Consider the following 13,702-nt stretch of genomic DNA (forward strand, 5'->3'; position numbering starts at 1 on the left):
GAAGGTGTGAGGATGCCCGAGGAATGGAGAAGGATCTGGTAATGCTGGTAATGATCTTTAAGAATAAGGGAGATGTGCATACCAGCAGTAACTACAGGGGAATAAAGTTGATTAGTCACACCGTGAAGTTATGGGAAAGTGTAGTGGAAGCCAGACTGAGAGAAGAGGTGACCATCTGTGAGCAACAGTATGGTTTCATGCCGAGGAAGAGGTGGAGGTACGCGCTGGAGAGAAGGGGAATGAAAGTCAGTAGAAGTAAGACAGAGTACATGTGTGTGAATAAGACGGAGGGCAGCGTAGTGGTGCGGTTGCAGGGAGAAGAGGTGGAGAAGGTGGAGGAGTTCAGGTACTAGGGGTCAACAGTGCTAAGTAATGTTTTTTTTTAATGGTGTTAGAGAAGTGAAGAAAAGGGTGGAGTGGGTGGAGAAGAGTGGCAGGAGTGATTTGTGATAGAAGAGTATCTGCAAGAGTAAAAGGGAAAGTTTATAGGACTGTGGTGAGACCTGCGATTTTGTATAATTTAGAGACAGTGACATTGAGTAAAAGACAGGCGGTGGAGCTGGAGGTAGCAGAGCTGAAGATGTGGAGGTTTTCGTTGGGAGTGATGAGGATGGACAAGATTAGAAATGAGTTTATTAGAGGTACAGTGCATGTAGGATGTTTTGGAGACAAGGTGAGAGAGAAATGATTGAGATGGTTTGGACATGTGCTGAGGAGGGACATGGGGTATATCGGTAGAAGAATGCTGAGGATGGAGCCACCAGGAAGGAGAAAAAGAGGAAGGCCATGGAGGAAGTTCATGGATGTGGTGAGGAAAGACATGCAGGTAGTTGGTGTAAAAGAGGCAGATGTAGAAGACAGAGGGGGTATGGAGATGGATGATCTGCTGTGGTCACCCCTAATGGGAGAAGCCAAAAAAAGAAGAAGAGTGCAACATCACTTTCTGCTGCTTAAAGCATTTATCAATGCTGTTGCTAATGAAGACACACTAATGAGTCTCGTACTAATGAGATTTTAACAGCACGAGGAAAAGTGCACAGATCATTACATTGTGTGATGCTGGGTCAAGAAAAGCACAGTAGCTCTACAATGAGTGAAACAGCATGTGGATCTCTGCTCAAGAGAATGCATTTGAACATGGAAAGCATGTGGGTGATTGCTACTTTAAAAAGAGCTTCTCTGGCAGACAAGCTAAACATCTTTTATGATCGCTTCAAGGCTGCAGCTAACCACGCTAGCGGCGCTAGTGGCACAACCAGCATGCACGCTGAGAGAGCCGGAGAGGTAAACACGTTCACCATCAGGACCAGATGGCATCACAGGTCGGGTTCTTAAAGCCTGCGCTGACCAGCTAGCACCAGTGTTTACTAAGATATTCAACCCTTTTCCTGGAACTGTCTGTTGTCCCCTCCTGCTCCAAACAGTCCACATTTGTTCCTGTCCCAAAGAAACCCCAGCCTGCCTCAACGACTATCGCCCTGTAGCCTTGACCTCAGTAGTGATGAAGTGCTTTGAGAGACTGGTCAGAGACTTCATTACTGCCTCACTACCAGAAACACTGGATCCTCTACAATTCGCGTACCGCCAGAACTGTTCTACTGAGGACAGCATTGCTCATCTCCTCCACACTACGATGAGCCACCTGGACTACAGAAAAGGGAATTATACAAAGATGCTGTTTGTGGACTACAGTTCAGCATTTAACACAATAATTCCCTCCACACTCACCTCTAAGTTGGAGGTCCTGGGACTTAGTCTGCCGCTGTGCCAATAGATCTCTAACTTCCTGACAAACAGACCACAAGCCGTACGGTTGGGAAAACACACCTAATCCACCCACACCCTCAGCACTGGAGCTCCCCATGGTTGTTTTCTGAGCCCCCTGCTGTACTCACTGTACACATACGACTGTGTGGCCACTTCCAACTTCAGCACCATCATCAAGTTTGCTGACGACACAGTTGTAGTGGGCCTGATCTCCAACAATGACGAGACGGCCTATGTACAGGAGGTTAAAAACCTGGAGAGATAGTGCCTGAAGAACAACCTTCTCCTGAACGTCAGCTAGACAAAGGAGTTGATAGTGGACTTCAGCCCGAAGCAGAAGCGGTCATACCAACTGCTAAACATCAACGGGACCCCAGTGGAGAGAGTGGACAGTTTTTGGGACCTAGGTGTTCACATCACACAGGACCGGTCTTGGTCCTGTCACACCCACACCCTGGTGAAGAAGGCCTGGCAGCGTCTGTACCATCTGAGATGCTTAAGGGACTTTAAACTACCCTCTCAGGTGCTAAAGACTTTTTACACTTGTACCATTGAGAGCGTTCTGACGGGTAGCATCACCTGGTTCGGAAACAGCACCATGCAAGACAGGCAAGCCCTCCAAAGGGTGTTGCGTTTAGCTGAACGTACCATCCACACCGAGCTCCCTAACCTGCAGGACATCTACAGCACGCGGTGCCGGACCAGAGCTAGGATGATTGTGAAGGACCTCAGGCATCCCAACAATAGACTCTTGCTTCCAGGGAAACGCTTCCGCTCCCTAAAGCGAACACAGAGAGAATGAGGAGAAGCTTCTTCCCGCAGGCCATTTGGAGTTTAAACCAGGAAACACCCAGGATCTAATAGCTGGTCCACTCTCTTCATCATCACACTTTTATGCAAATATTTTTCTTTTCGCACTACAACATTTTAACCTCTGGACTGTCACTTTAACTGGGGACTTGCACAGCACAGTGCACTTTATACCACACCTCACTGCACATGGTCACTTTAAGGACAATCACATCAACCACCTTATGTGATTACTGTTTACTGTACATAAGCATACCTTGTATCCATAAGCATACCTTGTATATACACTTTGTCCTCATATATATCTTTATATCTCGATATCTTTTATATTTTACATAGTTTATACTCTTTATTTATCTGCCTTCTTTTCCTTTGTTTTATTTTTCTCCTTATCCTATTCCCTCATGCTGGATAGTCGTATAAAGCATTTCACTGCATGTCTTACTCTGTATGTATGTGTATGTGACAAATAAAATTTGATTTGATTTGATTTAATTTGAAGAGGGGAATGTGACATATAGCTCAGTGCAAAAGTGTGTGCACCCCTCTTTAGTGACTGGGTATAATTTCCACCACTCTAATTTACAATTTATCAAAAACTATCCTAATAAAAGCCTAAAGCACAACCTTAATATTAGTCATTACATCCAACACAGCAGTTCTCTTCATTAACAATCCCAAAATTCTGCATACTCATCAGATTAGGTTTATAGATTTGAAGCTGTCTCATTAAGACACCTATAAAATATCAACACCAATTTATCGTTGCATCTTATTAGTACTTCAGGTCTGTGAAATACTTTCATAATTCTATAAAATACTTTAAACTTTCATTATACTTTTTTATTCTTAATATACTTTCATTATTATATAAAATAACAAAACTATAACTGTAAAACCAAATTCCCATTAATCTCGTTGCTTTCGTTTGAGCTGGGACAGCCCAAAAAAACAAAAATAAAAAAACTTTTATTCACATGAGAACAGAGGATCTGAAAAAGGAAGCCAGTACGTGCTGTACTGATGAGAAAAGCTTGTCAGAGGGGTTGAATAAATGTTCTTTCATCTTACCGTTGACATAAATTTGAAACCAAACCCAGGATGTACAAGGACAAGAAAACAAACACTCCAAAAATTACTCAGCTGAAAACAAACACAATTGAAAAAACAGACATTGAAAAAAAAGTGTTCCTAAGGCCCTTCCGGAAAATATCTACTTACTCTGTAAAGTTGCAAAGTAAAAGTGAATCCTGTCGAGAAAAAATGTGCCGAAGAATTAAAAAATATTTCTGAGCATTGATTTGATTATAAATTTAATCATCTGTAAATATAAGCTTGGCTTCTTTTTTGTTTGCCTGGGAGTGCATGTGAAAAAAAAGGCAGATAGCACTTTCCTTCGCGTATGTTACACTATCTGTTGTCCAGAAAGATGCATATGTTGGCCTTTATCCTACATGGTTGTTGGCAATTGTATAAGAGGGGAGATGAACGTGTGGCCCAAGTTGGGATGACTTTTTTTTGTTTGTTTTTAAATATGCAATAAAAAAAATCCAGTGAAGACTTATGCTAGACATTCAAGGTCTCATATCCGAGTGCAGTTTTGACTAACAGTTCTGCAAGCTCTGAAGAAGGTAAGTTTTGTTCTTGGCTTAAGAAGTCTTCCAATTTACTGTCATGGAGAAAAACATAAAACCAAACCAGCAGTTACTGTCCTCTTCGAAACATACCTGACCTTAGCTCCAACATGTATGTTAGCTCTGTGGTATGTATGGACTGCTGGATGATGTAATGTGATATGTGGTATATAGTTTCACGGATATTTCACAGACAGAACGACTTACGCTTGTTGTCCCGTGCCCTGCGGCTCCTCTCGCGCTCCCTCTCCCTGCGCTGGCTCACCAGAGACTCTGTTCCTGTCTCTGTGTCCAGTCCATCTCGACTGCTCACCACATTGGCGCTAAACACACACAAACACACACATTTGAATGAAGCCAAAAGACCATTGTGAATTTCTGCTCTAGGTGAGACTCTAATATTATAATTGTTATGAGGAGAAGCAACTTGGCCTCAGGCTGTGCAGCACCCAACACAGGTCAGAAGTGCAGTTGAATATGTGTGTGTGCATGTGTGTGTGAAGATGTGCTGTGGGGCTGGTTATTCTATCAATGCTTGTGGAATGCTGCTCAGGGCTGGAGAGAAACCTGAGGCTGGTGAGAACTCCATCTAAGTCTCTCTGCAAAGACACAAAGAGTCAGGAAGTGAAGAAGTAAATAAATAAATAATGTACAGCATTTTATTTATTGCGGACTAACTTTTCTTTAGTTTGTTTGCACAGGTAGGAGCACTTGTACTTCGGTGCACGCAAGAACAACTGACTGTCAATTTTATAATGTTATAAAATTCTTCACCAAATCGATATGGAAGAAACTTTCACTATTTGCAAGGACTGCAGCTCCTGTCATACAATCGGACCAATATTTGGAAACAAAATAGCACTTGGATTTTGAGGACACACATTTCAGTGTACATGTTTCCATTTGCTTTATAGAGAAAAAAAATCACAATAAACAACATAAAATGGACTACAGGTCTGTCCAAAATCCTTGTTAATACATATTGTCACTGAGCTAAAATGATAAGAACTGTTATTTTATAAATAATAATAATATTAATTATAATAATATCTATTATACATTATATGAACAAAAGTATTGGGACATCTGAACTTTCCTGCCATATGTGGTTCTTCTCTAGATTGTTACCACAAAGCTGGAGGCACTCAATTGTGTAGAATGTCTTTGGATGTGGTATAATAAAATTTTCCTTTTATTTGAACCTGGAAACTACTACCTGTTCCAGCATGCCAATGCCCCTGTTCACAAAGCGAGATGTTTTACATGGTTTGGAGAGAAGGATAAGTGGCCTGCTATAGAGCTCTGATTTGTGCAAGTAGAAGCAGTTGTTAACTAGGTGTATATATATATATATATATATATATATATATATATATATATATATATATATATATATATATATATATATATATTTTTTTTTTTGTATTCTAAAATTGTAATAAAAAATTAAAAATGCACTTGCATGAGCAGTAGAGGAAATCCAATCCTTAATGAGAACCACTAAGGAATGCCAATCAAGAAACATCCTGCCAAATTCCTGACTAATCAAAGCATTCAAAGTTTGCTCAGTTTGAAAATCGCTGCAATTGAAACCCACTAATGCGGAAGGAAAACAATAAAGTAACAACAAACTCTAATACAGAGATCTGTTAAACAAACCAGGCTTATTTGTCCACCGAGTTCAAACTTGATAGAAATTAATATTTTATATAAGTTATTCGATCTGACCAAATTTCACGTGTATATTGGATGTGTGGAATGTGGCAAGACTGAAAAATCTTTTTTATTTCTAAATGGAAAAAAAAAAACCTCATTGCAAAAGTAAAAGCAATATAATAATAATAATAATAAAAAAGTATATTCAAGATAACGTTTTTATATAGCTATAAAACTTCATGTTGTGGCAGGTCAGTGGCCTGAAACATCACAAAGTTTTGTTTTCTTGCAGTTTAAAATGCACACTGTATCTGGTTCCGTTTCTGTGTCATGTACTCATGTTAGCGCTTAAATGCGCTATGGTTCACTTGCAAGCACGGCAAGCCTCTCACAAGTTTTAGTGCGATAAATGAGTTCACACTCGACCAATGGAACGGGTGAAGCGCATCGGTGCGGTTCATTCTGACACACGGAAACACTTTACCCATGCACGTGTGAAACACAAGCGTGTGGTTCTTGTCTGAACGTGATTATGATCTGAACGGAAATAGTCCTTGCTGTTTCATTTTCAACATTGGGCTTTTTCAACTGTAATAACAGTTATACCAAATATTCAAAACAATAGGATGACAAATGCTTTCAGATTTGCCACACCATGAAATAGTATTAGATTTCCACATAGTCAGATGCACAAAAATTGCTTGTCTTAAACAATAGAAACAATTTGATGTCAGCAATTGTTAATGACTTATGAGAGTATGTTTAATATTGTAATAAAAGGCTAGTAACTAGTACTTATAAACTATAATATTCTGATTGTTTCCGATCTGATTTGATTATCCTAATAATCAAAAATGTAGAACAATCTTAACTCCTAGTCAATTAACAGTGAAGTATTTAAAAATTTTATAATTAGAATGAACCAAATGAGAATCATACAGTGCCATATAAACTCAAGGCATGGACTGAGTGTGAAAACAGCTTCACACCAAGTCTTGCATGCTCAAGTGCGATTGTGTTCATGCCTGCACAAAACAAACTGCACTGTTGCAACATCTTTATATCTTCTTCTTCTTCTTCTTTCAGCTGCTCCCATTAGGGGTCGCCACAGCGGATCATCCGTCTACATACCACCCTGTCCTTTACATCTGCGTCTTTCAAACCAACTACCTGCATGTCTTCCCTCACCACATCCATAAACCTCCTCCTTGGCCTTCCTCTTTTCCTCCTTCCTAGTGGCTCCATCCTCAGCATTCTTCTACCAATATAACTCATGTCCCTCCTCTGCAAACCATCCCAATCTTGCCTCCCTCACCTTGTCAATAAAACGTCCTACATGGGCTGTCGCTCTAATAAACTAATTTCTAATCTTGTCCATCCTCGTTACTCCCAATGAAAACCTTAACAACTTCAGCTCTGCCACCTCCAGCTCCACCTCCTGTCTCAATGCCACTGTCTCTAAACCATACAACATTAAGGTCTCACCACAGTCCTATAAATTTTCCCTTTCACTCTTGCAGATATCCTTCTATCACAAATCACTCCTGCTATCACTCTTCTCCACCCACTTCACCCTGCCTGCACTCTTTTCTTCACTTCTCTAACACACTCTCCATTACTTTGCACTGTTGACCCCAGGTACCTGAACTCCTCCACCTTCTCCACCTCTTCCCCCTGCAACCGCACTACTCCACTGCCCTCCCTTTCATTCACACACATGTACTCTGTCTTACTCCTACTGACTTTCATTCCTCTTCTCTCCAGTGCATACCTCCACCTCTCCAGGCTCTATTCAACCTGCTCACTACTCTCAACACAAATCACAATATCACTTGCACACAATATCATAGTCCAGGGAGACTACTGTCTGACCTCGTCCGTCAACCTGCCCATCACCACTGCAAACAGGAAAGGGCTCAGGCTTCCTACTGCACGTTCCTACACTTCACTGCTGTCACACTAGGGCTGGTCGATAAATAGATTTTATCGATTAACTCGAATGTGTAGTTCACATCGATCTGTTTTGATAAAAATCGGTTTTCTCTTTAATGTCCGCCGACGCTCCCCTCTGGGCTTCCATAGTTTTGAACAAACTCAGCCCTCCCCTCGTGCATTTGCCATAGAGATACACAAACAACATGGCAGCGAGCAGAGAAGAACTCGTGTAATTTGGAATTGGTTCGGTTTTGCTGCGTCAGACGCTGCACAAACAACACCCCGCCGCAAAGTGTGTTTGAAGGCTGTTGCAAGCAAAGGTAGCATTACCACCAATTTACTGCAGCACCTCAAGCAGAGGCATGCTATCGAGTGGGAGAGATGTAGGGCCCTATGAAATGAACAAGACAGCGGCAGCACAAGACTGGTGGTTAAGCAGCCGCATCTTGAAAATACACGGTTAAGCAGCCGCACTTTGTTTAATGTTGCGCGTCTAATCGTACACTGGTGGGAAAGGTCAAAATACATGTAAAGACGCTTCAGAACAGCGTTTCCGTTAAGAAACAGAAAAATCTGAGCGTTTGAATCACCATATTCAAACACTCATAAAACATGTTTTAAGTTTTGCTCAATCTTTCAAATAATTCTTATTTAAAATCTCCCTGTCTATTATATTCTGATTTCAAATTTCAACTAATTTTACTGTGGAGTTTTTAGGAAAAGTAAAGACAAAATCACTCCAAGCATCACTGCATTTTTAACCATGTTCCATATTCAAACACTCATAAAACATTTTTCTTTATAGGTTTGCTCAATCTTTAAAATACTTCTTATTTACAGTGTCCCTGTCTATTACTCTGTTAAATTTAATCTAATTTTTCTGTGGAGTTTTGGAGAAAAGTAAAGGCAAATTCACTCAAAACCTCAGGTGCATTTTCAATCATGTTCCACATTTAAACACTCATAAAACATTTTTCTTTGTAGGTTTGCTCATTTTATGTTATGTAACGTTCTATTTTCACAATTTACAATGGCAGGGTCTGCCATCTTGTATTTTTGGCTTGTTGTTTCTGATTGCACTTTAACCCAAATTGGGTTATAATCCCAGAAGAGTAAATAAACTTTATTTAATAAAGTTAAAAAATTTTTTAAACATATTCTTTGTCATATGCAGATTGATTTTAAGCAGGGGGAAAAAAATCTATTTAAATCGCAAATCTGGGATTTTTTTTTTAGGCCATATTGCACAGCCCAATGTCACACTGTCCTCATACATGTCCTGCACCGCCCTCACATACTTCTCTGACACACCTGACTTCTTCATACAATACCACAACTCCTCTCTTGGCACTCTGTCGTACGCTTTCTCTAAATCCACGAACACACAATGCAATTCCTTCTGTCCTTCTCTATACTTCTCCATCAACATTCTCAAAGCAAATAAGGCATCTGTGGTGCTTTTCCTCGGCATGAAACCATACTGTGGCTCACAGATGGTCACCTCTTCTCTCAGCCTGGCTTCCACTACTTTTTCCCATAACTTCATTGTGTGACTGATCAACTTTATTCCCCTGTAGTTACTGCAGGTCTGCACATCTCCCTTATTCTTAAAGATGGGTACCAGCACACTCCTTCTCCATTCCTCAGGCATCTTCTCACCTTCCAAAATCTTGTTAAACAATCTGGTAAAAAACTCCACTGCCATCTCTCCTAAACATCTCCATGCTTCTACTGGTATGTCATCTGGTCCAACCGACTTTCCACTCTTCATCCTCTTAATTGCTGCTCTCACCTCCTCCTTACTAATCCTATCCACTTCCCGCTTCACCAACTCCACGTCATCCAACCTTCTCTCGCTCTCATTTTCCTCATTCATCATTGCAACATCTTTATATATGAATCTGAAATGTGATGATAGCATGCTTAAGCATTTGCAAATGCCCGCTGACCAGAAATAAATATGACAAATGAAAAGGAGGAACAGCTATGGAAATGAACATCAAGGGCACTAGTGTGCATGAAATCATACTTGGTCTTCTATGCTATGCTATGACTCATTTTCACCTCCACGGTGAGGTGAGCTAATGTCTCTCTCTGGTGGCTTAAAGCTGTCATTTCAGCAGCTGGATGATAAACTACAACTGCATTCTAGTCTGCCTATTACACGTATTCTCGCATGTACAATTTTTTTTTACTGTGAACTGTGCCTTTCTAGATCAAATAAAAACACAGTGTTACAATTACAATTAAATAGGTAAGCGAACGAAAGCAATTTATTATCCTTATATATATTTCTAGCAGAGTTGCCCAAGGTCTGTGACGTCGGAGTGACGTGGGGCCGCCTTCCCGTGGGCTCACCACCTGCAGGAGGGACCGTAAGGGACGGTGCTGTGAGGATTGGGCAGCAGTCGAAGGCGGGGGCCTGCTTGGACTGCTGCCCCCACGACCCGAATTACAGATAAGCGAGAGAAAATGAATGAATGAATATTTCTAGCAGAGTTGCCCAAACAGGTTTTAATGCACAAACCTATCTTCTTCACACATACAACCAGAAGAATGAAACTCCACTAAATATTGGCTTTATAAAAGCTTTTATTGAATATGATACTTTAAAAGTAAGAAACTCCAATTGGCACAGTGGAGCAAAGCTACTATTTCCTTAATATTCCCAGGATACTGAACATCCAGAAAACTGTGACCGAATAAATTTTTTTTAAAAAGCCTGCAGAAAATAAGTCTAAACTAATTTTACATTTGTCATTTTATCTTCTTACTATTTGACACTTTGTTCCAAAGCAAGTTCAAATTTAGACCGGACACAACTGAGCTGTTGAGGGTCAAATGCTCTGCTCTAAATTATGTTAACAGCTGCTTTTCAGTAACTGCTAGTTAAAACCGTGCAATATTACCTATTGCAGTATGTTTGATAGCGTAACTACCTATTCGTGGTCTCTTTTTCTTCTTTTGTATTTATATACTGTATTATGTTTTTACTTTTAAGGTACAAAATAAAGGTACAAATAAAGGTATATCTTATCTTAGTTAATTGTCATGTATAAGAGCTTCACATTCGAGTATGCTATGTAACAAATTTAAGATATGTTTACCTCTGTATATACAACAATAGGACAGTTTCATAATTGCAGTGTATTCATATATATCTACCTATTACATTTAGAAAGATGTAGGATATATTTAAACCAAGAGAGAATAGTGAGCAACTCAAATTTTACATTTATAAGCCTGCAAAATAATCCTCCCTGCTTTGCTTATACAATGTATACACCAAGTTCATGTTATTGTGCTTCCAAAGCCGATGAGCCCCATTAAAGCATGGGGGGAGTGCTTGAGCCTTGAGAGGATTAGGGCAGATGTAGCACCCTACTATGTCCTTGGGGTAATATAGACAGGCGCTTTTAATGTCTGCTAATCCGGTTTAGCCTCTCAGGGGCTGGCTACCATGTGCTCTCCTCATCCCTCCAAATGTATTCACCAGGACTAGTGAATAATACACGCCACAAGAGCACAAAGGGAACAGACCGGAGATAACATTTGGTTATTTACTGATGCTGCAGTGCAGCTTTTGTAATGGAAATAAATCAGATTTGCTGTGGGAGAAACACACAACCGGGAATTGACTGAATTAATCTGCAGGAAAATTGGCTGGGAGCCTGTTGGATCATGATGCTGAGAGCTGAGTGACATGGCAGCAAACGGGGAAAGGAGGAGAACCGACACGAGGTTTGGAGGTCACACCGCTAGATGGCAGTCAAACCCACTGGAACTGGCCACAAAACCTACTCTATGTGTCTGTGCGTGGGTGAGGAAGTTAAAACACTTACTGGCCCACAGGGGGCAAAAATAAGACGAAGTTACATTTAAAATAAAAGAGAGACAGCAAGATGTGAGATTGCCTGGATTTCTGGAGAGCGGCTTCTGGAGTAATAAACACGCTGATGCAAAACCGACATCTGATTCGGATTGTTCGAAAATGTGATTTTGCTAAACATTTTAAAATATACAAAGCAAGCTTGTCTGTGCTTGGTCTGCATGGATAAGTGAGCTGTCATGTTTGTGCGGATAAGGACGTGGATGCTAGCGGAAACAGATGCACCTACAGTACAGTATAGCATCTAACCCTAAAATGAGAGCAGCATTTGGGTTCAGATTCATAAATATGACTCCCGGCTGGATGATAAACAGACCTAATCTCCAGCTGGCCACCAGACATCTGCTACTGCATTCACTGCTGCTGTCAGGATGCCGGACTGGACCGAGACGAATCAGCTGTTTTGTGATGGATATGTTTCTATTCAAATGAGTTGCAAATTTTATGTGATTTTTTTTTTTTTACGTGTGTTCCCTGCAATTTTCTCGAATCGTCGATCATCATAGACAGACCAGAAGAAAAAAACTGTTATGTCAGCTTTATGCCTCAATATTCAACCCAGCAATTTTTTTTATCCCAATTCTTCATGACCATGTATGAGGACATGCCTGTGCCTGTAATTTGGTCGTTATGTGTATTTTGTGATGTCTTGGAGTGTTTCCATAAACGCATAACCCCATACACCCCTAAAACCACTGCTATGAAGCCATTACATTGAGTAAAGGTCCAGCTTTTTAATGCTGTGGTTTAATTACAGTTCCATAAAACATTAGTGTCCCGCTGTGTTTCTGGTGTAATTCGAGTTTATTGCTACAAAACAATATTTGCACTAGACATGTACAGTACTTGCCCTGTAATAAAAGTTAATTAGCTGTGCTTCTACTGAATACTTACTGAAATGAGGGGGGTCTCGAGTCTCCGATGCCTCCTGTTCGCTCCAGCGGGGGCGGCAGCTCGGCGTGACTCTCTGGGCACTGAGATCCGCCATCTGAGTGTGTGCTTTCAGTCAGCACCAACTACAGCCAAACACACACACATGTGAAAACAAAGATCTCAGGAAGAGCCTCTCCACAGCGAATAGTGGTCTTACATAAATAAGCAACGCAGGAAGAGGGACTACAACAGATTGCATTAAGTGAGCTGGAAAAAAAAGCTGGAACCCTAAAGGATTATGCAAACTGGCCTACAGACACAGGCACCGTTATGTGCTTTCATAAGCTAAATAATCAGAGTTAAGTCAAGCCAAAGCACATGGCCAAGTCCATGAAAAACTGTGGCAGTTATAACAAAAGCCTCCAAAATCCACCAGCTCTATTACTGAGATGTACATAAAGTTTCTGAAATGCCTTATTGTTGTGGCTGTTATATGTATTATTATTATTAATATTCTTTTATGTGATCCATTGGGGTGATTCACGCAGTAAACCGTGAACATACAGTGATGCATATCTTGCAGGACACACATAAAAGCCCACATTCAGCCACTGACCTTTTACATCATTTAGCAACCTAGTTAATGGACTTAAAGAGGTAAACGAAAGAAAGGAAAATCCTCTTGAAATAATAGGAAGAGGAAATCTACAATGAATGTTACAGAGTGATACAAACAAAAGCGATTTGTTGTTAACTGTGATTCACCAGGTGGTTTTCTTTATACAGAAGCTGCTATGGAAATATAATCATTTGGTGACTCAGAATCAGACAAAGCGATGAAAAGAGGCTTATTATTTATTAAACCTATTGAGTTATTTGTCTGATATATTATCTAAAATCTGCAGTAAAAAATACAGTGTATTTAGCCACAAGTTCTCTTATTCATAAAGGAAAAAAAGCTTTTTATTTTCTAGAGATGTTTTTAACACTTTAAACTTGAAAGAAATGGCCAAAATATCTAGGTCTAGATTTCACACTTAACATAGTTGTAACTAAGTAATAAGCTTTAGGATGACTAACTAAATACTGAGCTTTAAATGGTTGATTCAATTCTTCGCCTTAATAATTTAAAATTGTT

General features: G+C 40.2%; 1 protein-coding gene and 1 long non-coding RNA gene across 9 annotated transcripts in view; one reads left to right on the top strand and one right to left on the bottom strand.

Annotated features, from left to right (window-relative positions):
- dvl1a (dishevelled segment polarity protein 1a) overlaps positions 1-13,702 on the bottom strand; it is a 48,727-nt gene that overhangs the window by 16,913 nt on the left and 18,112 nt on the right. For all 8 annotated transcript variants that reach the window (XM_083569860.1, XM_083569859.1, XM_083569858.1 and 5 more), the window contains exons 3-4: positions 12,586-12,707; positions 4,419-4,534 (exon numbers count right to left, since the gene is read on the bottom strand). In XM_083569860.1, coding sequence (XP_083425986.1) covers positions 4,419-4,534; positions 12,586-12,707 — 238 coding nt within the window. The remainder of the gene's footprint in view (positions 1-4,418; positions 4,535-12,585; positions 12,708-13,702) is intronic.
- On the top strand, positions 7,834-8,954 carry LOC310741750. The gene is made up of 2 exons (XR_014538055.1): positions 7,834-7,975; positions 8,182-8,954. It is a non-coding gene; the product is annotated as an uncharacterized lncRNA (long non-coding RNA).

This window comes from Silurus aristotelis (genome assembly GCF_946808225.1).
Source record: "Silurus aristotelis genome assembly, chromosome: 19".
Taxonomy (NCBI): domain Eukaryota; kingdom Metazoa; phylum Chordata; class Actinopteri; order Siluriformes; family Siluridae; genus Silurus; species Silurus aristotelis.